This window comes from Carya illinoinensis, chromosome 9, assembly GCF_018687715.1.
Source record: "Carya illinoinensis cultivar Pawnee chromosome 9, C.illinoinensisPawnee_v1, whole genome shotgun sequence".
Classification (NCBI taxonomy): domain Eukaryota; kingdom Viridiplantae; phylum Streptophyta; class Magnoliopsida; order Fagales; family Juglandaceae; genus Carya; species Carya illinoinensis.
The window spans coordinates 43784741-43811471 of NC_056760.1; the positions used below are offsets into that span (position 1 = coordinate 43784741).

General features: G+C 32.8%; 1 protein-coding gene across 1 annotated transcript; it reads left to right on the forward strand.

The window, feature by feature from the left end:
- The first annotated feature begins 24205 nt into the window (after positions 1-24205).
- On the forward strand, positions 24206-25076 carry LOC122275068 (non-specific lipid-transfer protein 1-like). Its single transcript, XM_043084009.1, has 2 exons — positions 24206-24647; positions 24848-25076. The coding sequence occupies exons 1-2, from the start codon at positions 24298-24300 to the stop codon at positions 24855-24857; spliced, it is 360 nt and encodes a 119-aa protein (XP_042939943.1). The 5' UTR covers positions 24206-24297; the 3' UTR covers positions 24858-25076.
- The last annotated feature ends 1655 nt before the right edge of the window (positions 25077-26731 follow it).

Consider the following 26731-nt stretch of genomic DNA (forward strand, 5'->3'; position numbering starts at 1 on the left):
TCATTACTAAAATAATTTCGAGCCAGAAGCTCCTATTAGAAAAACTGACTGCCCTCTCATCTGGATTGTATTATACAGAAATGAGAACAATTGAATCACATGTTGTAATGCACCAGAAGTGCATTGACCCCAAAATATTTATGACTTGGCATGATCGCCTTGGACATCCGGGATCAATAATGATGAGACGAATAATTGATAATTCGTATGGGCATCCCCTAAAGAATCATAAAATTATCTTACCCAATGAATATCCATGCTCTGCATGTTCTCAAGGTAAATTGATTATCAAACCATCTATCTCAAAGGTTGTTTTTGAATCTCCATCTTTTTTACAAAGGATTCATTGGGATATATGTGGGCCTATTCAACTATCAAGTGGACCGTTAAGATATTTTATGGTTTTAATTGATGCATCAAGTCGATGGTCACATGTTTGTCTACTTTCTATTAGAAATGTTGCATTTACTAAACTTCTTGCACAAATAATTAAGCTACGAGCACAATTCTCTGACTATCCAATTAAAACTATTCAATTGGATAACGCAGGAGAATTTACATCTCAAGCTTTTGATAATTATTGCATGTCAATAGGAATAGATGTTGAACATCCAGTTGCCCACACACACACTCAAAATGGTTTAGCTGAATCATTGATTAAAAGGTTTCAGCTAATCGCTAGACCTTTACTCATGAAATCAAATCTTCCTATTTCTACTTGGGGACATGCTATAATTCATGCAGCATCATTAATTCGAGTTAGGCCATCAGCATATCACAAATATTCACCATTACAGCTTGCATTTGGTCATCAACCAAATATTTCTCATCTTCGTATTTTTGGATGTACTGTATATGTTCCAATTGCACCTCCACAACGTACAAAGATGGGCCCTCAACGTAGACTTGGGATATATGTTGGGTTTGATTCTCCATTTATTATCAGATACCTTGAGCCTCTTACAGGGGATATGTTTAAGGCACGTTTTGAGGATTGTCATTTTGATGAATCCATTTTTCCAACATTGGGTAATGAGAAGTCGGTGCCTGAAGCACGACAGGAAATTACTTGAGAAAATAAAGCTCTTTCCCAATTTGATCCTCGTACAAAAGAATGTAATCTAGATGTTCAAAAGATTATTCATTTGCAAAGTGTTGCAAACCAATTACCGGATGTATTTACTGACACTAAAGGTGTGGTAAAATCATATATTCCTGCTGTTAATGTTCCAGCAATGATTGCAGTCCCTGAAGGACAAGTTTCCAAAATAGCAATAAGCGAGTCTAAGATACGCCTGAAGCGTGGACGGCCTATTGGTGCTAAGGACAAAAATTCCTCAGAAGAGGAAAATATAAAATGAATTTGGTACTCCTGAAGAGTCCATACCAACACAGGCCATAATAGTCATTGATGCTCCTGAAGAGAGTAAATCTCCTGAGAAATAACCTCCTGAAGAGGTATTTCATGAAATGTCTTCCCTTGAAGAGGGACAGGTACCTGAAAATAACGAGATCTCGATACATTTCATGAGTACAGGAGAAATTTTGAATAGAAATAAAACTGTTGTCGATAATATATTTTCATATAAAATGGCTCTTGGCATTATTAGAAGTAATGAAGAAATTGAGCCAAGAACTGTAGAAGAATGTCGACGTAGAAATGACTGGCCAAAATGAAAATTAGCTATTGAAGCTGAATTAAACTCGCTAGCAAAGCGAGAGGTCTTTGGACCAATTGTACAAACACCAAAGGGTGTAATACCTGTTGGATATAAATGGGTATTTATACGTAAGCGTAATGAAAGCAATGAAATTGTGCGATATAAAGCACGACTTGTTGTACAAGGTTTCCTGCAGAAACCGGGGATTGATTATGAGGAAACATACTCTCCTGTTATGGATGCAATCACATTCAGATATTTGATCAGTTTGGCAGTTATAAAAAGATTGGATATGCAGTTGATGGATGTGGTCACTGCATATTTATATGGATCATTAGATCATGACATATATATGAAAATTCCTGAAGGATATAAAATGCCTGAAGCTTCTAATCTGAGTACATCCAGAAGTATGTATTCTATTAATCTTCAAAGATCTTTATATGGATTAAAGCAATCCGGACGCATGTGGTATAAACCCCTTAGCGAATATCTATTGAAAGAAGGATTTGAGAATAATCCAATATGCCCATGTGTTTTTATTAAGAAATCAGACTCCGGATTTGTTATAATTGCGGTTTATGTTGATGATCTAAATCTTGTTAAAACTCCTGAAGAGATCAGAAGAACCGCTACATATTTAAAGAATGAATTTGAAATGAAGGATCTTGGCAAAACGAAATTTTGTCTCGGCCTGCAGCTCGAGCGTTTGCCAAATGGAATTCTCATTCATCAGTCAAATTATACAGAGAAAGTCTTGAAACACTTTTACATGGACAAAACTCATCCCCTGAGCACTCCAATGGTTGTTCGATCAGTTGATGTGCAGAAGGATCCATTTCGTCCTTGTGAAGACAATGAAGAAATTCTTGGTCCTGAAATACCTTATCTCAGTGCAATTGGAGCCCTGATGTATCTTGCAAATTGCACTCGGTCTGATATTGCATTTTCAGTTAATTTACTTGCAAGATATAGTTCCGCACCAACTCGAAGACATTGAAATGACATTAAACATATCCTTAGATACCTTCGAGGTACGGTTGATATGGGATTATTTTATCAACATGGTTCAAGTCCACAATTAGTTGGATATGCAGATGCAGGTTATCTTTCAGATACACACAGAGGTAGATCTCAAACTGGATATGTATTTACTTATGGAAATTCTGCTATATCATGGAGATCTGTCAAACAAACACTATCTGCTACCTCTTCAAATCATTCAGAGATCATTGCAATTCATGAAGCAAGTCGAGAATGCATTTGGCTAAGATCAATGATCCAACATATTCAAGAAAAGTGTGGTCTTCCAGTGATTAATGATAGTCCAACAACTTTATACGAAGATAATGCTGCTTGTATTACTCAAATTAGAGGAGGATATATCAAAGGTGATAGAACCAAACATATTTCACCTAAATTCTTTTATACTCATGAACTTTAGGAGAAAGGTGAAATTAAAGTCAAGCAGATACGATCAAGTGATAATCTGACAGATTTATTCACAAAAGCATTACCAACTGCAACATTTAAGAAGATTGTGCAGAATATTGGAATGCGGAAACTTGAAAACCTTTTATCATGCACTTTTCAGGGGGAGTAATGCCTTGAAGACTTATGCTGATTGTACTCTTTTTCCTTCGCTAAGGTTTTATCCCACTGGGTTTTCCTTTGCAATGTTTTAATGAGGCAATCTTAAAACATTTTACGGTACACATGAATATTGTACTCTTTTTCCTTCGCCATTGGTTTTTTTCCCACAGGGTTTTTCCTTAGTAAGGTTTTAATGAGGCATATTCATTATATGTGGTCATCCAAAGGGGGAGTGTTGTAAAATAACATTGTTGTAAAATAAATTGTATGACCACCTTGAGCTAGCCGTCAAATGCACAGTGCATAGTACTAGCATAGTGAGCTAGCCGTCAAATGCACAGTGCATAGTGCTAGCATAGTGAGCTAGCCGTCAAATGCATAGTGCATAGTAAGAATGCATAGTGCTAGTCGTCAAAAGTATAGTCCCCTTTGTACTCCTATATATATCGTTAAATCCTTTAAGAAATTCATAAGTTTCATAACCTCTCTGAGTTCTATCTCTTTCTCTCTCATTTCGATAGTTTTATAACAGTTTAATCAAATATAACGTTGAATTCTCCACACGGGCCTTGTGATGATGAATCCTCACAGCCGGCTACTTTCGAGGGGAGCCGTTGGTCTGCCACTACTACAGGGTGGCACGTTATGTATTTGGGTTTATACATGTTCGTGTTGTATCAAATCATAAATATTTAATTATATAAATTAATTTGAACTTAACTCATTAAGTTAAAAATGTCAAACATCTAAACTCAAGTCTAATTTATTCAGATAACAGGTCGTGTTGTGTCATTCATTTTAATCATTTTAATAATTAATTAAAAATATATTAATATGATACAATTCATTTAAACCCATTTATTTTATATAAATGAGTTAAATTAAAACGTGTAGTTTATTTGATTTGATTAACATAATTTTAGATAAAAGTTAAAATCAATATTTATTAATAACCACAATATCTTTAAAAATTTATATAAACATTTTTCAAATTTTAACATACAATAAAACTAATATTACAAATCATACAATAACAAATATGAGTATATATATCTAAACTTACCATTCCAACAGTAAAAATATAAGCATAGTGAGAAATACCAATATTACAACTTAACAATAATAAAATTTTAATTTTTAAATAAATTCTAAATAGATCTAAACAGGTTATTTTGTATTAAGCACGTTGACTCGTTATTGACCCATTTATAAATCGTGACTTAACGGGTTAATCCGTTTTGAACAAAACCCTTTAACATCAAATCCAAACCTACTAATTTCGTATCATGTTTGTATTGAGTTGATGGATCATATCACACATTGCCACCCCTACTACTACTCAAGTGGAGTTGGACTAGACGAGAGATTCATACGGGATCCCCAATCCAGAAGACATAATCTTACTTGGCTTTCGATCGCTATGCCATTGTCAACTTTGAGGGAATCGTGGAGCATGTTGGTTTGGATATTGCAATGTTTTTTCCGGGGTTAAGGCTCCATTTCAGTTGCCCAATCTAAGACATCTTGCATTTCTTGGACATGGCCCCATCCCAGCTCCTCGCCTCCCCAACACTTGGAGGATTATGTTGTTGTGCTATGTGATTTGACAACACACCTTAGAGGCCGCAAGAGAGGAAATCCCAAACCTCACCACTCGTGAATTCTTTTTTTGTCCACAACGTTAGATGGAATGATGGGAATCAATGTAGCTTTCATTTCCAGACGGGGTACAGGGTTTTGTGCTTGGAGTCTTGTTGTTTGCATGTTAAACATTGGGATAAGAAATATTTCTTTGCCTCCAACATTGGATGAGAGTTCCCTATGAGTTAGGCTAGTCGCTATGAGTTTCGAGTTAGGGCCTCATGGCACAGCATGTCGGACAGCTTTGACTCCAACGTCACTCTCTCTAGAAAGGAGATAGAACATTTGAGTGTTGTTTATTCGTGGATTGAAGATAACTTGAATGCCTTGTGGTCTGATGCAACCATCACTTGAGAGAACATAGACCATTTCTTGGTGTCATAGGATTGGTTGCGAGCCATTGGCCGTTAGGCCCTTGGTTTGAAGGGCCCAAGAGCCTGCTATGATCCCCCTAGTTATTGGACGTCCCTAATCAACCAATGTCCATTTGTCCTGTGCCCATAGAGAAACTCAAAGCTCCCCCCTCCCTCCCGCGCAGGCACTTTTTAACTACCTTACTGAGATCCTTAATTGAGGGGGTGGAAGACACAAATTTGGTGTTAGACCCTTCATTTTTCGACACGATTCCATACACTTTCTGGGGTTCTTCCCCCGAAGCATTGTTCAAAAGGTTTAAGTTGTCATCATATTCCTCGGTGACAAATGACTCTATGGAAATATTGGAATTTGGTGGGGAAGAGCATCCCCTACTTGTCAACGATGTTGTGGTTGAGGATGTTGAGGTGCTATTGATTTGCCCTAGTATGCACAGTCTATAGTTTCCAAGGGAGTACCAAATTTCCTGGAGGTGGGTTCCCTCTCGTTGTTTGCCATGGGGTGGAATTTTTTGCAGCATCCTCAGCCATCCGTGTTTCCTCACCCGACATGCCTCTTGGTTAGGAATTTCCATTGGTTCCCTTTACGAAGGGGGTTTCCTTGCCCAACCTTGCTCTTGACATGGAAGTGCAAGCTAATGACGAACATTGGGAGAATAAATTCATGGCTCCCAAGCCGATCTTAGGGACCCTCCTTGTGTTGTCTTCTCTAGTTACTTCTCCGACAGATCTTGTGGAATAGACGAGCCGTACTTTACTTGGCACAACCACGAGGGAGTCCAGTCCTTGCCCATAATCACCTGTCCTTCCCGCGTTTGACCTTCTACTTCTAACTCACTCATAGGTATTTGTTTAGATCCTTCGGTTGGCCAAATTGTTCAAGAATTTGAGTGCTTTTTTTTTTTTTTTTTGCAGTATGTAACCTCATGAGCGGTTTGTACCATTTATTTCTTTATGTCTTTATCAAATCTGTGCTCATTCATCATCGAGATTAACTTTAGCTTTTTGGCCCACTGGATTGGTCATAACCAACCTAACTTAGGTTGTTGTTGGCCTTTGACCACAGTTGCAAGTGTTAGCCTCAATCGCATGCGTTGCTAACACTCGGCTTGGTGAGTGGTAAGAGGTGTGTGACTGCTAATTAGGCAAAGTTTAACCCCGATTGCATATGCACTGTTAGCCTTTGATCACCGGGTCTTAGTATTAGTTTCGATCGCATCCACGTTGCTAATGCTTGGCTTGGTGAGTGTTAGGATATGTGCTTGACCACTGCTTATGCAAAGGCTAACCCTAACTGCATGACCATTGTGACGCCTCCAAATTCCGTTTGGGATCGGACAGACATTTAAAGCGTCGAGACATGTAACACAAGATTACCTGCTCCCGTTCATGACATATAAGATGCAATGTTCCTAATATGCCTATAACATTATGTAATATTCGCAGCGGATAAATTTTTTCTTTAGCAATACTATACACCAAATTGAAAATATCCCAAATGCTTAAAACATACTTCATACATAAAGATCCATTGAACAACTAAGATCACAATACTATTCCAAAATGGTTATAATCCAAAAAGTATTAGAGATGCAACTTCATCTTACAAGTAATAATTTACATTAACTACTATATTAACATTGACATCGCACCGTCGCTCAGTCAATTATGTCTAGTTGTTCAGCTCCTGATTCTCCTTCAGGTCCTGTAACAAGATCTACCATTCGGGGGGAATGGTAGTTGGGACTACCACAGTGAGATTTGATTACAAATCTCAGTAAGTTAACAAAAAACTTCCACACAGGCTAATGATGCATGGATGATAGTAAAAGTATGAATGTATAATCAAATTCATAAATAATTAAAGTATAACTTGATATACAACATAGCATAACTGACATAACTTAAATTGAAACATGAACTGAACTTGACTTGACATGCACTTGATCTGAAACTTGACTTAACATGAACGTGCTCTAAAACATGACTTAACATAAACATGATCTGCAACTTATTCTTTAACTGTTTAAATACATACTCCACAGTTGTTGTGGCCCCATGTATTCTACATGTAAATACATACTCCACAGTTGTTGTGGCTCTATGTATTTTACGTCTCACAATGCAGTTAAATACATACTCCACAGTTGTTGTGGCCCAATGTATTCTACGTGTCACAATTTTTGTGACCCCATACTTCGTGTACTACAATTGTTGTAGACCCTACGAAACTGAATGTAACTCAAGATGAAACGTGACTGAAATACGAAAGGACAGAAGCCCTGACGTAACATAACGTGACTTGAACATAACTTGAAAGATATGACCAACTTGAGATAGAGTTATTTCCTGACATGACTTAAACACGTAACACACAATATTTCATAACATGATATCACATGTAACGGAAACATACTTAACATGACATGCTTGCGATAGTGAACATGACATAACATATATGATAACACATATACATACACTGTAGTTCCTTTACTTAGCACACATACACAGTAGACTGCTAGTAAGTTAAAAGTTAACTTACCTCGATCTCCGCGTTTCTTATAAAACTTCAAGCGTGATCACGAGGAACTGTAATTAGTGATTCTAAAAGTTAGAACTAAATCACTAATAATTTGAAATATGAAAAATACGAACTTAAAGAGTAAAATTTCTATTTTACTCTCTATATGTTGGAAAATGACCGTTTTACCCCTGCCTTAAGGATTTTGTATGCTAACTCCAAAAGTCACCAAAATTTACATGCATCATGTAAATTTTATCATAAAATCAAATATCAATTTATAAAAATTTAAAACTAATTACAACTATTAAAACTCCATAGTGCCGAAATTTCCATATACTATTTCTATTGATTTTTGTTTCTAATTTATTTTGATTAACCTTTTGATCTATGACTTATAAGATGTGATCTTCAAACCAAATCATCACATGATTTAAAAAGATGTCATAAAATATATATAAGCTTCTAATTCAAGATCACATGGTTAAACATTAACCAAAACATAAATTGAGCCAAGAACATCCACACTTTGGCCTATCCGAACATCTTTTTGCATAATATTTCATATCTTTGAAACTAATTTCAAATATCTTCAAAATAATATTCTAATATGTATATAAGAGACTTAAGATCCTGCAATAAAATTATCAAAGCCATTGGAATAGGTTTAAACCACCAAAAATTTAAACTTTCTCAAAACATAAATTGTTTTTCCTCTTCTAGTTTCTAAGTTTCTAGATCTAAGAAAATCTTTCATCAAAACCTTTAATCATGCAACAATCATCAACCAATAATTATATACACATGTTAACAATACTCCATAAAAATTTCAGACCAATATCTATCCATTAGCTTGGTCAAAAATTTCAAAGTATAACATATTCTCTAGTTTATCTCCCAGAATAAATTTTCTAGAGTTTAAATTATATTTGACTGACCAAATAATTTTCAAATGGAACAAATAAGATATCCACGTAAACTAGACTAAAAAAAGAACAACTTATATGAAAGAGACTTTATGATAAAACACTTACAAAAGCTTCGAAATGGACGTACAAAACAATACTTAAAAGCTGTATGAGGGAGTGTTTGGTGTTCTTTCAATGAAAGGTGTAAAGGAAGATAATTGTCATGGGGAGTGGCTGGAGGTATTTATGAACCAAATATGGAAGAAGATGAGGCTGGAGTGAGAGTTGAGTGTAGGTCTCTTTTACCCGGAGTGAGAGTTGAGTGTAGGTCTCCCTTACCCGGAGTGAGAGTTAAGTGTAGGTCTCTCTTACCCAATAATATCTACAAAAATCAACTCAAGATATTTTTACCTAATAATATCCACAAAAATCAGGTTAAAATATTTTTATCCAATAATATCCATAAAAATCAGCTCAAGATATTTTTACCTAATAATATCTATGAAATTAGTTTAAAATATTTTTCTCTAATAATATCCACAAAAATCAACTCAAGATATTTTTATCCAATAATATCCACAAAATCTGTTTAAGATATTTTTATCCAATAATATCCACAGTTTCGAACAAACGTTTTGTCTAAAAATATGAAAAAGAGTTATTGCGTCATAAGACCTTAAATAACTCATTGAGTCTAATGGCACAAACCATAATACATTTTGACACTTCTAACTATCTCCAATAATTAAAAACATACTTCTAATACCATAGTGAGTAATAACGCTAACTATGTAGTTAGACTAAAACCTATACAATTACTGGATTCGTGAAAACTTATGGGTTTTCACGAGGTTCCTAAATCCAATAGAAATTTCACAATTGAATTTCTAGAGGGCTGTTACAGCCATTATTAGCTTTGCTTGCTAGGTGTGAGTGTTAGTTCCAATCGCGTGCACCTTGTAACACTCAGCTTGGTGAGTGGTGGGAGATGTGCTCGACCGCTGCTTATGTGAAGGTTAACCTCGATCACATCCGTGTTGTTAACCTTTAATCTCCGAGTGCGTGCGTTAGTCTTGGTCGCATGTGTCTTGCTAATACTTAGCTTAATGGTTCGAGGGACATTCTAGTTGTCTTAGAAAGTGGCACATAGTAAGTATCTGCACAAAAGATTGCAAACTCTTAGGGGACGTTACTTTATTGCATGTTTGTATTACATGGAATCTTCTAAACAAAATGTTCTGCATTCAATGGGTGGTGCAGTCTCTTCTTGTTCTTATCCACCAAACGGTACAAGCTCGATTTGTTGCTTGCTACCACCATGTGTGGTCTTTACCATTTGGGTCAGAGCTTTCCGGCATCTTATGTCTTGGATTGTTCCTACACTAGGTCCTTTATGTTGAATGGCTAGGGCTTGACATTGTTGTTGAAGTATTGTGTGGTTCTTTTCATTTGGATGTGGCCTTAGTTCTGCCTCTTCCCTCCTTTCTTCTAGTAGGTTAGGAACTCTAACATTTGTTGCTTATTTCTTTGTAGTAAAGCTAGACCTCGTGACTTGGCACACCAATTTTTACTACTGCCCACTCAGTCTCCTTTTTAGTTTACCAGTCTCTTTTTTCACTATGCTGAATATGTCTTGTTCCTCGTCTCCACTTGATCGTTAGCCTAGTGGTGGCTGGGAAATGAGTATTTGACTTTGATCCCTAGTTCGACTCATCGGTCTTTGTACTAATGATAGTTGAACTACTTTTTATTGTATGATATTAGTGCTAAGTTTTGGTATGTTAACTTTCTTGGCACGATTTTACATTAATGTCATCTATCCAACGTAGACATCTAGCTTAAATTTATCTTCATAGATATATATCTCTCGGTGATGTGGTTTTTTCAGTCTTCATGTTTAAGACACCTCTCTAGGCCATATCTTTGTGCATATATCTCGATATCAACATAATTCTATTTTTAAGTCACCTACTATCACATAAGCCTCGTATGAGCATGACCTTTAGTTGCCTGCGACTAATTTCTCACCTATTGAATATAATTGGGCCTACCAGCTAGCTTAGAGGTCATCGTACCAAGCATGTCTCCAATCATGTGACTCATGCAAAGAAAGGCCAAACCGTTGTGCACAAGTGTCATGTGCGATTTCAATTGTACCCAATCACCATGAAGATTCGCTTAGCCACTAAGTGAGCCTCAATCTCCTCCTACCTCCGACCAAACCTCCATCCATTTGTATATGGCAGATTTAAGTGAGGCGACATGCTTTGCTTTGGGAAACCAAAAGAAGACATTATAGGAACTCCACAATTGCACTGGCTACTCCTCTACTTCCCATGTATGCCCATGAGGTGTAATGTCTCCTAAAGTCTTCTTTTGTTGCGTCTTGTCTTCCTTTAACCTATGCAACAAACCTTCCAAGCCAATGTGCCTCTTGACACATTGCGCATCGCCAGTTGAACTGAAGCCATCCTAGCCATGTACATCCACTACGCCACCCTCACCCCACCGTAGCTCTCTTTGTCTACAGCTCACAAGCCACCCTTCAACATCGTAGCTATGCCACCAAGCTCTCCTCCAAAGGCCTCTCACCCTCTCTCTCTTGATGAGGCTCTTTATCTTCCTCTCTGTGCGGTAATACTCTCTCTCTCTCTCTCTCTCTCTCTCTCTCTCTCTCTCTATGTACCTCTTCCTCTTTACGCACCTCTCCCTCATGGGTGGTCACATTTTTCAGGGTCACAAGGTCAGTACGCTTGTAGTTTGCTATTGTTATATATAAGCTGATAGACAAGTACATATGCATGAGTCATGCAACTAGGGTTGAAGTGCTTAGTGGACCAAGTAGGGGTTTGGACATGTGTGGGTCATCCAAGTTACATGTATAATCGGAGTTATAGGACATCTTTGTGGATTGACATAAATTATAGAGTTGACATTATTTTAGGGTTTAATAAAGCTAGGATTGACATAAGTTACATGCCATTTTTATACGTAATTAGCTTTGGCCTGAAAATATTAGATTAATGCTACCGGATAAGTAGCATGATAACAATCTTCCACATATATACGATAAATGATATGTCTTTTTTAAAACATATTAGGTATATATACCTTTGATTGGAAGGGGTGCCTTTTTTTACATACAAATAATTTATGATATGTTGAAAGTGAGTTTCAATGTCAAGTTAATTCATGTTTTCATCTATGATTACGATAAACTTTGTCATTAAGTGCTTTACATGCATCATGGTAAGATAGATAAAAACAAATTTGGAAAGAATTTTTAAGACTAGCTGTATGAGATGCATGGTAACAACACAATTCTTGGTGGATGTGCAAGTTAGAAATCTAAGCATGGTCTATCTAAGTATAAGTACTAAGTATGCACGCTTTCAAAAAATCTCTATGTTGATTATGTGTACTAAATGATGTACTAGTTATTAAGAATTCAACTCATTGTTTTATATATTTTTATATTTTAACCACCCGATATGAGAATCTTTATGAGAATGGAGTTGCAGGACTGGACTTGGCCTAGGAAGGCGAGACATAGGCTTAAATCATATACAAAGCTTTTAAGTTAGATTTTTATATTACAAAGTTTGAGAAATTATGGTATGTGCTTCCGCATATTCGCGTGTATATTCACAATATTTTAATAAAGCATGATTCTATTTATTATATAGAATCTTTTACACTTGTTAATTAATCAAGAATAAAACATTTAAGGGCAAGGTTAGTATTACTGTTGTTACTATAGATTTTTAAAAATGACATTATACTTAACTCTAAAAGACAGAGTGTTTCAAATCTTCTATCTCATTCTCGCTTTTATACCAGTTTGACTCATTATAGCTTTCATTCCAATTTTCCACCATTGTTTTACATCTTTCATTACATAAGTACTCTTTAAAAATAGTAAGTTTAATTAAAAGCTGTAATTAATAATAATTTTGGTTAAAATACAAATCACATGCACCCTTGAATTTTTACTCATTTCACTTTTAATTGTGATAATAAAACCTTATGTTAATATAATATTTGATCCAAAACATGTAGCATGCACATAATGATCTTCGAAAATATCATCAACTAGTAAGAAATGACATCTATATAATATTCTTCACCAACTATATATTTAATTATATATATTCGTACGTATATAATTAGTTAAGAAAACTGTTTATTTAAGATCCGTTATTTTTAGCGAAATGACTATTTTCAGTTAACATTAGTTTATTTTCATTATAAATAGTCATATTCGTTAAAAAAATAATAACAAATATCCATTTTTCTTGTAAATAGTCATAGTTTTGATTATAGTTACCTTAGTCAATTCTCTAGGCATGCCATCTCTTTGGTAATAAACATATTTGTAACACCTATAATATGTTGCAACAATAATCTATCGACATTGAAAATAGATTGATTACATAATAGCAGCAAATATGCAAATTATCATGGAGATAGCACCCACTACAACAAATTTTACTTGTAGGGACGATATAAATTTCATCCCTAAAAGTACTATTTGGAGATGAAATTTCATCTCAAAACATGGAAAACTTTATAAATACGTTCGAACGGATACATATCCGTTCCAATATGATATTCTGAGATGAATTAGATCATCTCCAAAAGTTTAAACCGTTCAAACTAATAAAATTTTGTTCAAACAGATCATTAATCTTGTTTAAATGCAATATAATATGTTCGGATGTAAAATAAATGTTTGAACGGTGATTATCTTGTTTGAACGAGATTATTTAATTGTAATAATATATTATTAAATAGGTCCAAAATATTAAAGTAATACATATTTTTTCTATTAATTTGTTATCATTTTCAAAATAAATAAAAATGTGTATATATTATATATTATGATTTACAATAAATTAAAATATTGACAAATTCATAAATTAATTTTATGTAATTAATTTAAAAATATTTTAGTTAAACAAATATTACTTTAAAAATAGTGTCATTTTTTCTATTATCATGAACGTTAAATATAATGAAACGAAAATATAATTAACAATAAAGAGGCTAGTAAATACTAAAAATAAATCTATACATTAATTTCATCCAAAAAGGAGTTAGTTCTATACAACATAAAAAAAATTAAAATAATAACTAACAATATTATTTGTTACGTAAATCAACATCCTCATGTAAAATATATAAGCGTTCATCCAGATCCTTAAGCTTCTCCATGATTGGCTCAATGAACTCATGGTTCATAATTTGGCAGTGTTTTGCTAATAGTGCTCGTACCTCATTCAAAGTAACCCCAGCAGGCTGACTCTCTACATCGGCAGCAGCAGTAAAAGTTGGATCAATAGGCAGAAGCAAATCCTATACTGCATGAGTTTTTGGCACGTGACCATTGCTCTTGCTGAATGTGATCTTGTTAACGAGTCCCATCTGTGGCAACCTCCTCTCATTTGAAGTTACTGTAACCCCCAATTGGAGTATAAAATGTTAGATATCAGCAGTGTAAATGATAGACTACCTCCACCTGCATAACGTGACTCTGTTCGAATGCGGAGGAAGAAATACAATGCCAGGCTCCCCCTGTGCTATCCGTAACAAAAATTTGGCTTGCCTGACCTTGAAATCAGTCTTGTATTTTTTCGAATCAATGTTATACCTGACAATCAGATTAAGCATTCTGAAAAATATTATACAATCGGCTTGCGGATCACTTTACTGCCATCATATGGAGAAGCTGAAGGGGGTCTCGCACTAGCTCACAAACCTGATCATCTATGAGATTATCATTAGGTACCTCATCCCTGCTCTCACTATTATCTGAGCAAGCATCAAGCTCATCGTTCTCAACACCTTGCGCTGACAATAAGGATACAACAGATGTGTCTGCATCAGATGGTGCAGTCATTGCTCTCGGTGTATTCGTTGTCGCTGCAGGATATGCACCGGGCTCCCGCTGCATATCACGAAATTTAGCAATAATGCGGGGAGAGAAGATAATACTCACTATCTAAACTTATAAGTTGCATCACAGAGCCTCATCAGATTGCTCTCCCATGGCACGGTAAAACTCATATACCATCTCAGGATATGCTGTGCCCCTTTGTCGACAGATCGGTGTCCATACACGATCAATGATGATGATGTGTATGCACCTTCCCTCCCAAGTACGATCGCAAAAATCATCCATAATGATCTCCCGCTCAACTAGTATAGGCCTCACGACCTGCTGAGAAGGAGTAGCTCCACTACTTTGGCTTATCTGGGATTGTGAATGTTTTCTTTCACTGCTGCTTGCCATTAATATACTGTTGATCCACAAAATAATTATTTCATTATATTATTGAAGAAGTTTAAAATATTGAAATGAATTGAAATAATTCATTCGAACAGAATATATTCTATTTGAACTAGTTATCATGTTCATTCGAACAGGAAAAAGCCACATTTGAAGACTTATTCAAAGGAAATATATTCTGTTCAAATGGAAATAATATTATTTGATAGTGGCGTCAAATTGTGTTAACTGGTCGTGTTTGTTTCGTGTCAAAATATATATATATATTATATTATATAAGTTAATCCTACCCCGACCCGTTAAGGTTATCGTGTCAAAATTTTAAACATTAACATGACCCATTAATATAACGGGTCCTGTCGTGTCAATCCAATTTGAACCCATTAATGAATATTACAAAATAGATTAATACGACACAATATAACTTGTTTGAAAATACTCATATAAATGGGTTGAATAAGCTTGAAATTAACCCGTTTGACCTGATTCAATTTAGTATAATTTTATCTAAATGTTGAAATCACAATATTTATAAAAATTATAAAACTAACTATAAGTCCAAATTTACAATCCAAATAATAAAAATATTGAAATTAAAGAATTTGAATTTTAAGTATAAAGATATAATTGTAATTTTAACTTTCTTAACGTGTCCTAACGGGTTGACCCGTTATTAACCCGTTTTTATCATAACCCGTTAAGACTAAACCCTAACCCGCTATTTTAGTGTCGTGTTCGTGTTGGGTTAATGGGTAGTATAACATATTGTCACCCCTACTGTTTGGCAAATGTTTATTCGAATGGATTCCAATCCATTCAATAAGCGATGACAGACAGCATTTTTAGTTCGAATGACCTTAAACTCTGTTCGAATAGGATACAAAAATGTTCAAACGAAATTGAGCCAAACAGCTATGGTTGAGTCGACTCAGTTCCAAATTTAAAAACCAAGGATTCTTGATAATCCTTGGTTTTAATCGGTAAAAATGATTTATGAGTGAAGCCCCTTTATTTTTACTGATTACTTTTGCATCATTTGGCCCCAAAACAACAAAATGAGATTGGATTGATTTAAAATCTGACCCCCTCTATACCTAACTTTATTTAAAAAAAAAAACAATATATTCGGACAAGATGATGACCCATACCTCTTGTTCTTGGAGATTTGAGGACTTGGTCTGAGTTGGCAGTGGCGTTGGTGGCTGCGAACGGTGGAGGAGACGCGATATGCTTGAATGAGGAGCACGAAATGATCGGAGAAGAAACTGTATCATGACTTATATAATGTCATTTCATTCGAACGAAGAGGGTATTAGTTCAAACTGAAAAGGTATTTGTTTGAATAAAATATATAATAATATGAAATATATATATATATATATATATAAGTATAACATGTAAAAAAATATGTTTTGTATTACTAATACTAGTATATAATACTAATATTAGTATTAACATAAAATTTCTTAACTAGTATATATAATATATATTAGATAACTATATATAGTATATAGTATAGAGTATTATATATATCCTATATATATTATAAGTAACTAGTATATATATATATAATATAGTATATATATTAATGAGTATATATAGTATATAGTAAAATATACTTAACTAGTATATATATAATATACTTATGAGTGTATTCTATAGTGATACTTAGTATACTTATATTTTATATACTTATATTGTATATTAGTAATATACTAAGTACTTAGAATATATTATAAAGTATTATAGTACTATTAGTTTTCATATATTTATGTTATTTGTACTATTATGGTACTTAGTATTATATTATTAGTGATACTTAGTATTATACTTGTAGTGATACTATAAGTATAACACTATTAGTGATACTAAAAAAATATTATACTATTAGTGATACTTAGTATTATAGATTTATAAGTAACTTAGTATTGTACTATTAGTGACACTAAGTATTATATAGTGTATATAGTTTTAATATATACTAATAATAATATTTTAAGTATTATGTATACTTATATATTGTTATAATTTATCTACTCGAACTAACTTCAAATCCATTTGAATATAGATAAAGTCTATTTGAATAGATTTTTTTTTTGAAGGAAAATTTGCTCCAAATAATCGGTATATGCTGAGGAATATTCTATTTTTCTTATTCGAGCGTGAAATATTATCCATTCAAACGAGAAGATTTTGTGAAAAAATTTCGCAATTTTTTTATTTTCGCATTTCAACCATTAAAAAATCCGTTTGAACAGAACTTCACATATTATTAAGCCGATCATTTCATTTCATTTTCACTCTAATTGAAATTTAAGAGAGAGAGAGTGTTCCAGACGACTTTGAGCTAGTATCGTGGAGAGAGAGAGAAAGCGACATTGCAAGTGAGTGAGAAGAGATTCATGACAGAGAAGAGAGGTGCACCAAGAAGTAATATGTTTTTATTTATTATTTTTCATTTCGATTTTCAAATAAACATTTATTAATATTTATTGCATTTATTCTTAAGAGAAAAGAGAGCATATATAGGTATTGTGGATTCCTATTTTTATTAGATTGCAAAAATTTGAGGTAAGTTTTTATAGTTTCTAAGTTTTATTTAATAATCATACTGAGGTATAAGTGTGTTTGTGTAATCTCATATGCAATATATTGTATTGAAATATGCTATCATGTATGTGAAAATTAGATTTTGTGGTTCAGTTTTTTACTCTATTTCGTGAATGGTTTCAAGGTTAGTCTCGTTCAAACAATATAAATTTAGTTCGAACTAAACCAACCCAGTTGGAACAAAATCTTACTCGAACGGAATTCTGTTTGAAAATTTAGCTAATTTGTTCGAACAGAATCAAACACTTTGTGTACTCTAATTAAAATTATTAATACTTAAATAATAGTAAACATAACAATTATTATTGCTTAAAATATATTACTAAAATATTTAATTAAAAAACTATAATGTACAACTAAAAGCTTTTTGCACTCTAATTAAAATGATTAATACTTAAAATATATTTATAAAATATTTAATTAAAAAACTATAATGTATAATTAAAATGTTTTGTGCACTCTAATTAAAATTATTAATACTTAAATAATGATAAACATAACAGTTATTAATACTTAAAATATAATTATAAAATATTTAATTAAAAAACTATAACATATAATTAAAACTCTTTGTGCAGTCTAATAAAATTATTAATACTTAAATAATAATAAATATAAAAATTATTATTGCTTAAAATATACTTATAAAGTATTTAATTAAAAACTAAAATGTATAAGTAAAATCTTTTTGCACTCTAATCAAAATTATTAATACTTAAAATATAGTTATAAAATATTTAATTAAAAAAATATAATGTAAAATTAAAAATATTTTGCACTCTAATTAAAATTATTAATACTTTAATATACTTTTAAAATATTTAATTAAAAAAATATAATCTATAATTAAAACTCTTTGTGCACTCTAATTAAAATGATTAATACTTAAATAATAATAAACATAACAATTATTATTGCTTAAAATATACTTATAAAATATTTAATTAAAAACTAAAATGTATAATTAAAAATATTTTTGCACTCTAATTAAAATTATTAGTACTTAAAATATACTTATAAAATATTTAATTAAAAACTATAATATATAATTAAAACTCTTCGTGCACTCTAATTAAAGTTATTAATACTTAAAATATACTTATAAAATAATAATCTTATAAGTGATTTGCAATGTAATTTTGCAATGTATTTGTGATTTGGAATGTGACTATAACAATTATCATGTTTACTATTGAACTGCTGGATTTTAGAATTATGTTTATATGCAGTTAAATTTTAGACCCGTTTGAGAGTTGTGGGCCAAATATTCTCTTAAAAAAAGTTTAGGTACAACTCTTGAATTGTTCAAAGTGGATAGTTTAGGATTCTATCATCTATATGGTATATATATTCAATTAAAACTAATGTGTTAGTCAATTAAAATTTTGGTTTAGCATTTTCTTGCAGTCTTTAGATATGGTTTGTAAGTTTCTTGGTCCATAAATATGGTCGACGACTTATTGTGACTAGCATTCTTGAAGAATTGTAGGGAAATGCCACCAAAATGTTTACTAACATATGGGTTTTGTACTGAGTATATATGCGATACAGATGATAGTCTCTCGAATGAGATAGGACCAACTACCTTAAAAATAGTTTCTTGATAATATTTATCCAATGAATTGAGTTTTTTTATAGATGGATAAGAGTTGGATATTGTTGGGAGATAGATTTGGTCGAGATTATAAAGAGTATGCACTAGTGGTGAAGTCTTTCTTAGTATTTGCTTGCGAGAGTGTTGACAGTCGAGGATTTATAAGATGCTCGTGTAAGAAGTGCAAAAACCTTAGTTCGTATAATATGATCATAGTGGAGGATTATTTATTCGTAAATGGAATCGACCCTAAATACTCACATTGGGTCTTACATGGCGAACTATTTCCTAAAGGAGTCAGATTTGGCAATCAGTTCAATCAGATGGAGGAATGTAACGAGATCGACATGGACGACATAAATGTTGATGTTTCTGATGATAATTATGATAATGGAGAGGATATGACTGAGACGTTAGGGGATCTTGGTGCAGGTATATTTGTTTCCAGAGATGGAAAATGAACATCTACACAATCGTTTGAGGAAAATGAAAACTTTGGAAGACTGTAGAAGGATGCACAAGGAGAACTGTACGAAGGGTGCACCTGTTACAGCAAGTTGTCATTCATTGTCAAGTTGCTCCATATCAAGTTTATTTATCGTATTTCTGCAAAAGTTATCGATATACTGCTATAATTATTTAAAGAGACTCTCCCACAGGATAACGTAGTACCTTGTAATTTTTATGAAACGAAGAAATTGAAGAGAGGGTAAGGATTTGATTATAATATAATCCACGCATGTAAGAAGGATTGTGTTCTCTTCTGGAAGCAATATGCAGAATTTAATTCATGTTCAATGTGTCATGAGGGACATCAGATAAGCGTAATGTACCTTATAAAGTGCTAAGACATTTTTCGTTTATTCCTCGACTTCAGAGATTGTTTATTTCCCAGATGACTTTGAGAGATATGACCTGACATTACACAGAAAGAGTCTAAAATGATCAATTCCTCTCGCATCCTGTAGATTTCTTACAATGAAATAAATTTGATGAAGAGTACTCATGCTTTGGCATGTGGTCCATTTAAGCGGGCTATTCAATATTTAGGATGTTTGGTATATGGATATAAATTTCACACAGCAGACGGAGAATGATATAGGAAAACTCAAAATTGTGGGGTTATAGTCGAAGGAATCCATGTAGATGATAATATTGATTTTTACGGAACTGTGAAAGATATCATAGTGTTAAAGTATGTGGGAGGATATATAGTTTGGTTATTTAAATGTAATTGCTGGGATGTCTCAAATCCTGGGTTGAGAGTGTGTAACAATGAATGTTTTGTAAGTGTTAATACATCTTACAAATGTTATGAGGACGATTATTTCGTTCTCGCTTGCCAACAAATCAAATTTTTTATTTAGATGATTCGGAATACGAAAATCCATGGTGGGTAGTTGAGAAGTTTGCACCAAAAAATGTATATGATTACATTCCAGAGATAGACGAATCATATGAAGAAGTTGATAGTCCAAACCAAGACGAAGCATATTAAGAAAATAAATCAGGCATAAATCTATTTATTGATCTAAGCTAATATGACATGGTCTTATTGCGTAGAGAAGATTTCAACTCGAAGTAATTGAAGGTGAAGTGTCGGAAGAACATGAATCAACTGAAGTGTCTACTAAGACTAAGGTCGACTGGTTCAACAAAAGGGACACTGAATGATTTTCAAACAGATATTTGTGTAGGTATAATTCTTATAAAAATCCATAATGTACCTTGTTCAAATAATAATTTATTATAATTTCAAACAGATATGCCTCCTAAATGCAAAAGAACATGCGAGCCATTCCCACCCCTTACTAACTTCCCGTGTGGTTCACCTGCTAATAATAGTGGGCTAACATCACAAAAACCAGAACAATATATTTTATCATTGTATATCTTTATAATAAAATAATTTAATTAAAATGTATCCTTTAATTATTGTATATATAGTTGTTGTAAACCAGTACCAAGTTAGAGGCATTACGAGGGCTGTCTACATAGAGAAAATAAAGAAAATGGGTAAAATTAAAGTTGACATATCTGATGATCACACCAGTGGCTCCGGGGATTCGGCAGCTTGGCTTGCCTCTTACGTTGGTACCCTTATTCGCATGTATGCACCGATGGCTACGTCCTCATGGGCTAAAATTCTCCAAAATGTGAAAGACCACATAAAAAATCGTTGCCTGATAATAAGCTACTTTGTATAACTTGTTAATTTAAATAATTTTTGTATTTATATTAATTGTTTATAATTTTTTGAAAGACGAGTTTAAACTAAATTTTGGCTGGCGAGAGGATTGACTAACGATTAAGGAACTTATGTCGAATGCATTCTAGAGATACAAAGGTCAATGCCATGCACACTATTAGAAATTCAGTAATATGACAGAGGCGCGTCAAAATCCAATCCAAGCAATGCCACCAAACGAATGTGAGAAAGTTTGTAATATGTTTGAAGATCATGCTTATCAGGTAATTTTGCTGCTATCTTTTTTTAATAATATAAGATAGATGCATTAAATATATAGTTATAATATTTTTTTTAGCAATGGAGTATGGTGAACAAAGCAAATATATCAAATTTAACGATACACCATTATACGAGTTCTCAATCTTTTCATCGGTTGTTTAAAAAAATGATAAATTATTCTAGTCCCCATTAAATATTAACATAAACACTTTTTTGATTTAAATTATGATATAGATTTTCATTTTGTAGCAAGAAGAAAGTCATGTTGACTATGATCTGATCCAATTGTATGTTAAAGCACATAAAAATCGTGATGGTGTTTGAAGCAATCCTGAGGCAGGCAATTATGTAATTTTAAGTCTCTTTAATTCGATTGTTTAAAGATATTTTTGTTACCTATACTAACTTTAAGGAAACTGCTGCGGATACATATGATGAATCATCTGTCAACGACGCTCAAATCTTTTTTAAGTTCTTGGATCATGTTCATGAAGCCATCCTCAATATCATCATCCTCTTATAAAGTCAGATCGAATGAAGACAAGACAGAGAAATTAGAAGAAGCTGCACTTGAGATAGAATAATTGAGGTCGAAGGAAAAAGTGTTGCTGACTCAATTAGATCAAGTAGCAAATTTAGATGCGAGATTAGAAAAGAGGCTACAATTAAATAACCAAAAAATGTTTGAACAATTCCAATCAATGATGTTCGAAAACTCTATGCCACCACCACCACAATCATAATTTATTTATTTTTTTTAATTGCCTTTAGTTATGATGTTCGTAAATATTTGAACAATTGATGTATATGATTACAATTTGTGTAATATTAGTATGTTCTTTTTAATTAAATTTTGATATGTTTGACCAATATCGTTTGAACTGTAAATAATCCGTTCGAATGGTGAATTACCATTTATGCATCAATTTGAACAAAAATAGACCCATTCGAACAGTATTGGAGAAATACTTTAAATACGTCTGTTCGAATAATAAAATATTTTTTCGAATAACTTTATTTTGCAAAACCCTATTCGAATAGAAAATTTCTGAAAATAAAATATTTGTTCGAACGGAAAGAATTTATCTTCGAACAAAAGTCATTTGAAAAATGTGTGGGTTCGAACAAACAGGATCAAATATGGGTATTAGTTCGAATAAACATTTCATATTGTTCGAACAGAAATTTTTTCATTCGAATTGGATTCTGAGACGACATTTTTTTGTTTAAAAAAAAGCCCGTTTAAACGGTTTCGATTAGTTCCGTCCAATTTCATCCCTAAAAGTGCTTTTTGGAGACGAAAATCAAATATTTTCTGAGACGGTCTTTCGGAGACAAAATAGAGATAATATTTTTTCATCTTCAAAAACTTCTAGGGATAAAATTTGAATTTTTTGAGATAAAATTTTTTATCTCCAAAAATCAATTCTCTTATAGTGACCAACGATGATAAGTTCAATCTATAATGATAACATTTCATTGTAAAATGCGGCAATTTGCAATTAGAAAATATTTCCTTGGTATTGACTTTTGCCAATGCAGTATTTGTGACGATTGACCAACGACCATTCATCGCTGCAAGTAGTCAGTAGTCTTTTACAACGAAAAATAGGCTACCTGTAACAATATTTTTCATTTTAAAAAGCTCAATATCGTGTAGAATGTAATGAAAAATGAATGGAAGAAACATAAACAATCAGCTTACAATGGAAAAGTGGTTAGGGGTACCGGAGGTGGATGGGAGCTACCTAACCATGTAGATGATCACTACCAGGAATAATTAGTTGATATTTAAAAACAATAAATGTAAAGGATATATAATCATGTCACGTTATTGTTATTGATAATGATTAATCAGTACCATATATTCTATACATGAATAATTATATTTGGAAAGAGTATTTTTTGCAAACCAAATCATGTAAATACATCATCATGGTGAATAGGCATATAGCCAGTCCGATTCAACCTGATTATAATAAATTTTGAAATTGAATCAAGATACATGAATTTTAAAAATTTAAGAACCAATACGAATCGATTCATTAACAAAGTCGAAAATTTTTTATTTTTAGATATTGGTTTGGTTTTTTCTAATTTATTGTTTACACGCGTGACACTACATAAATTGAAACTTGAGATCAAGCCGATTCTTCTAATACCTGTTATAGATACGTTTACCATTTACATGTGTGATATTATATAAATTTTATCTTTTATATATATATACACATTAATTTTACGTTATAAGCATATTAAAATTTATATGTTAAATCAAATGTTATATTAAAAATTATTAAATTAATTTTATGTTATATGAAAATTTTATAAGATTAATTTTATGTTTTATATATATATATATCAAATATTTTATTAATTTTATGTTAATTTATGGTTAACAATATTACATCAAAATTCCATATCAGCACTAATGACTGCATTGAATTGTCTCAACTACCAACCGATACCTTCCCTCTCCAACGCACGTACACTTGGCATCTCCTCAGATATCCCACCAATTCTATATAAACGCCATATGCTTGTAGCCCAAAGTAAGTCACTCAAGCATTCAAAATCGCTTAAAGCTGCATCACCTCTCTCTGAATTCCTCTCCTTCTTGTGATTTAACCGTCGACATGGCTGGCTCCTTGGTCCTTAAACTCTCAGGCATGGTTCTGTTGTGTATGGTGGTGGCTGCACCAGTTGCAGAGGCGGCCATAACATGTGGGCAGGTGGCTAGCAGCTTGGGGCCTTGCCTTGGCTACCTCAAGGGTACGGTTACTCAAGTCCCTCCCGGCTGCTGCAATGGGATCAAGGGCCTCAGCAAAGCGGCCGTTACCACAGCTGACCGCCAGGCCGCCTGTGAGTGCCTGAAAAAGACCGCTGGTTCCATCTCCGGACTCAACCCTTCTCTTGCTGCTGGCCTCCCAGGCAAATGTGGTGTCAGTGTTCCTTACAAGATCAGCACCTCCACTAACTGCAAAACGTAAGCTCCTTGCCTCCTAATTATATTTGGTCGTATAGCACCTCCACAAACTGCACCTCCACGGCTTGTTTTCAGATATTTTAAAACTATCTTAACATTATTTATTATTATTCACTGCCATTCATACAAAAAAAAAAAAACATTTCTACAGTTACTGATGTTTAGTTTTGTTTCTTTCGTTGTTTGTTTTTGTGTTGCAGTGTGAAATGAGGACGACGGAGAAGAAACTTTTCAGCCACAGGAAATAATTAAAGTAGCTAGCTAGCTTTATATAAAATAAAAAAATGGGTGTTTGGTCCATGTGGGGGCTCCTCATGAGGGAGCCTCGTATTATTGTATTAATGTAATAGTGCGGTTGCTGCATGTTGTATCGATTACGCTATGTGCTGGGTTATTTTGTGTAATAAATATATCGAAACTACTGCTAAACATGAAAGAGCCTCCTCCGTCTGCTTGCTTTTATATATATATATATATACACAATTTCTCCTGATCTTTCTTTTATAATTTATATATATATAAAATCATCCCTCGAACAAAATGGTATCCCTTTTTGATCGATCTCCTTTTCCCGTTGGAACGATCAGCTTAAATCTGTCCCTCTTCCTTGGTCACAAGTAGAAAAAGACAATGCGATCCCCTTTTTTTTTTTTACCTCGTGTGCTAGATCTAGACTCTGTTGTTGGTGATGCGTACATATGGTACTTCTTCCCTGAATTAATCAATACAATTAATTAATAACGTGAATGAATGAAGTTAATGATTGAGACGCGACTATGGCATATATTTCAACTTAATGATATACTATATATGAAGTGTGTATATATATATATATGTTTGATACGATTTCCAGTTTCTAATTTTATATTATTATTCAACCAATGAATTTTACTCGTACCCCATAAGAGAAGGAAAAAGTCAGCATTCATATCGTTTCTGAATCTTGTACGCAAAGTAAGGTCTGCGTTACTATCAATTATGTCCTCTGGCATCATTATTTTTGGAAGTTAATTATGGGTTTCATCGACATTGCTGCTGATGATCTAGCTCATGAGTAGGTAGTAGTAAGGAGGAGTTTATTTCTATTCTTCCTTTTAAAATTGAAAGATATATGCAGGCAATTAATCAATTAAAATACAAGCATAGAAGCTCACGACAGGGGAAAAAAAAATTTTGGATGATAAAAGTATTTTATTTTATTATTATAATTTTTTTAAATTTTTATCTAAAATATAATATACAATTTAATTTTTTTAAATTTTAAAATAATAATAATATTTTATTTAATTTTTAATTTTTATCATATTAAGCCGTATCAATTTATAAATTTAATTTTATTTAATCTACCGATTAAAGTATTTTCTTTTTAATATGTTGAGTACTGCTCCGTATAAATAGAATTTCTTTTTTTTATTATATGATTTATTCAGTACAAGATAGATGTAATAATTAGAAGTATATAAGAGAATATGAAAACGAGTAGAAATGAGTTTTTTTTTTTTTTTTGGATTGAAAATCATGATCATTAATTAGATTGAAGTTGAATGAAAAAACTGCAATAAATCTTGAAAATTTTGGTTAAACAAGTAGTACTATAACGTCATTCAGATTCTTCTGTTCGATCTATCTCATGCTCTCTTTTTTACCAGTTAATTCATTATATATAATTTTGTATTCCAGGTAAAACAATGGTCATCATGAGTACCCTATCTATTAGTAATATTCGATCATCAGTATATATAAATCCACGTACTGACGTACATATAATATATTTGAATCCGAATTTTTTCAAATATATTTGAAACAACTTCTATTTGTTTCGTTCTAAAATGGCTCGAAACGCAAGCTATTGATCATATTGTAAGAGAGCTTGATGGCTTAAAATTTTCCTACAATTGGTGAATTGTGAGGGCATCAAATCATGATGATCTGCGTGTGCGAGAATGCGAAGGGTAACTGCTGATCTTTGATCAACACATCATGTGAGATGAAGATTTTGCGCAGTTTTGGTTTTGTAATTAGTACGTACAGGCCAGTGGGATATACATGTGAGACATGATACTTCGTTAGTTGATATATATATA

Coding starts and splice junctions, on each gene's coding strand:
- LOC122275068 (XM_043084009.1), top strand. CDS start 24,298: ATGGCTGGCTCCTTGGTCCTTAAACTCTCAGGCATGGTTCTGTTGTGT.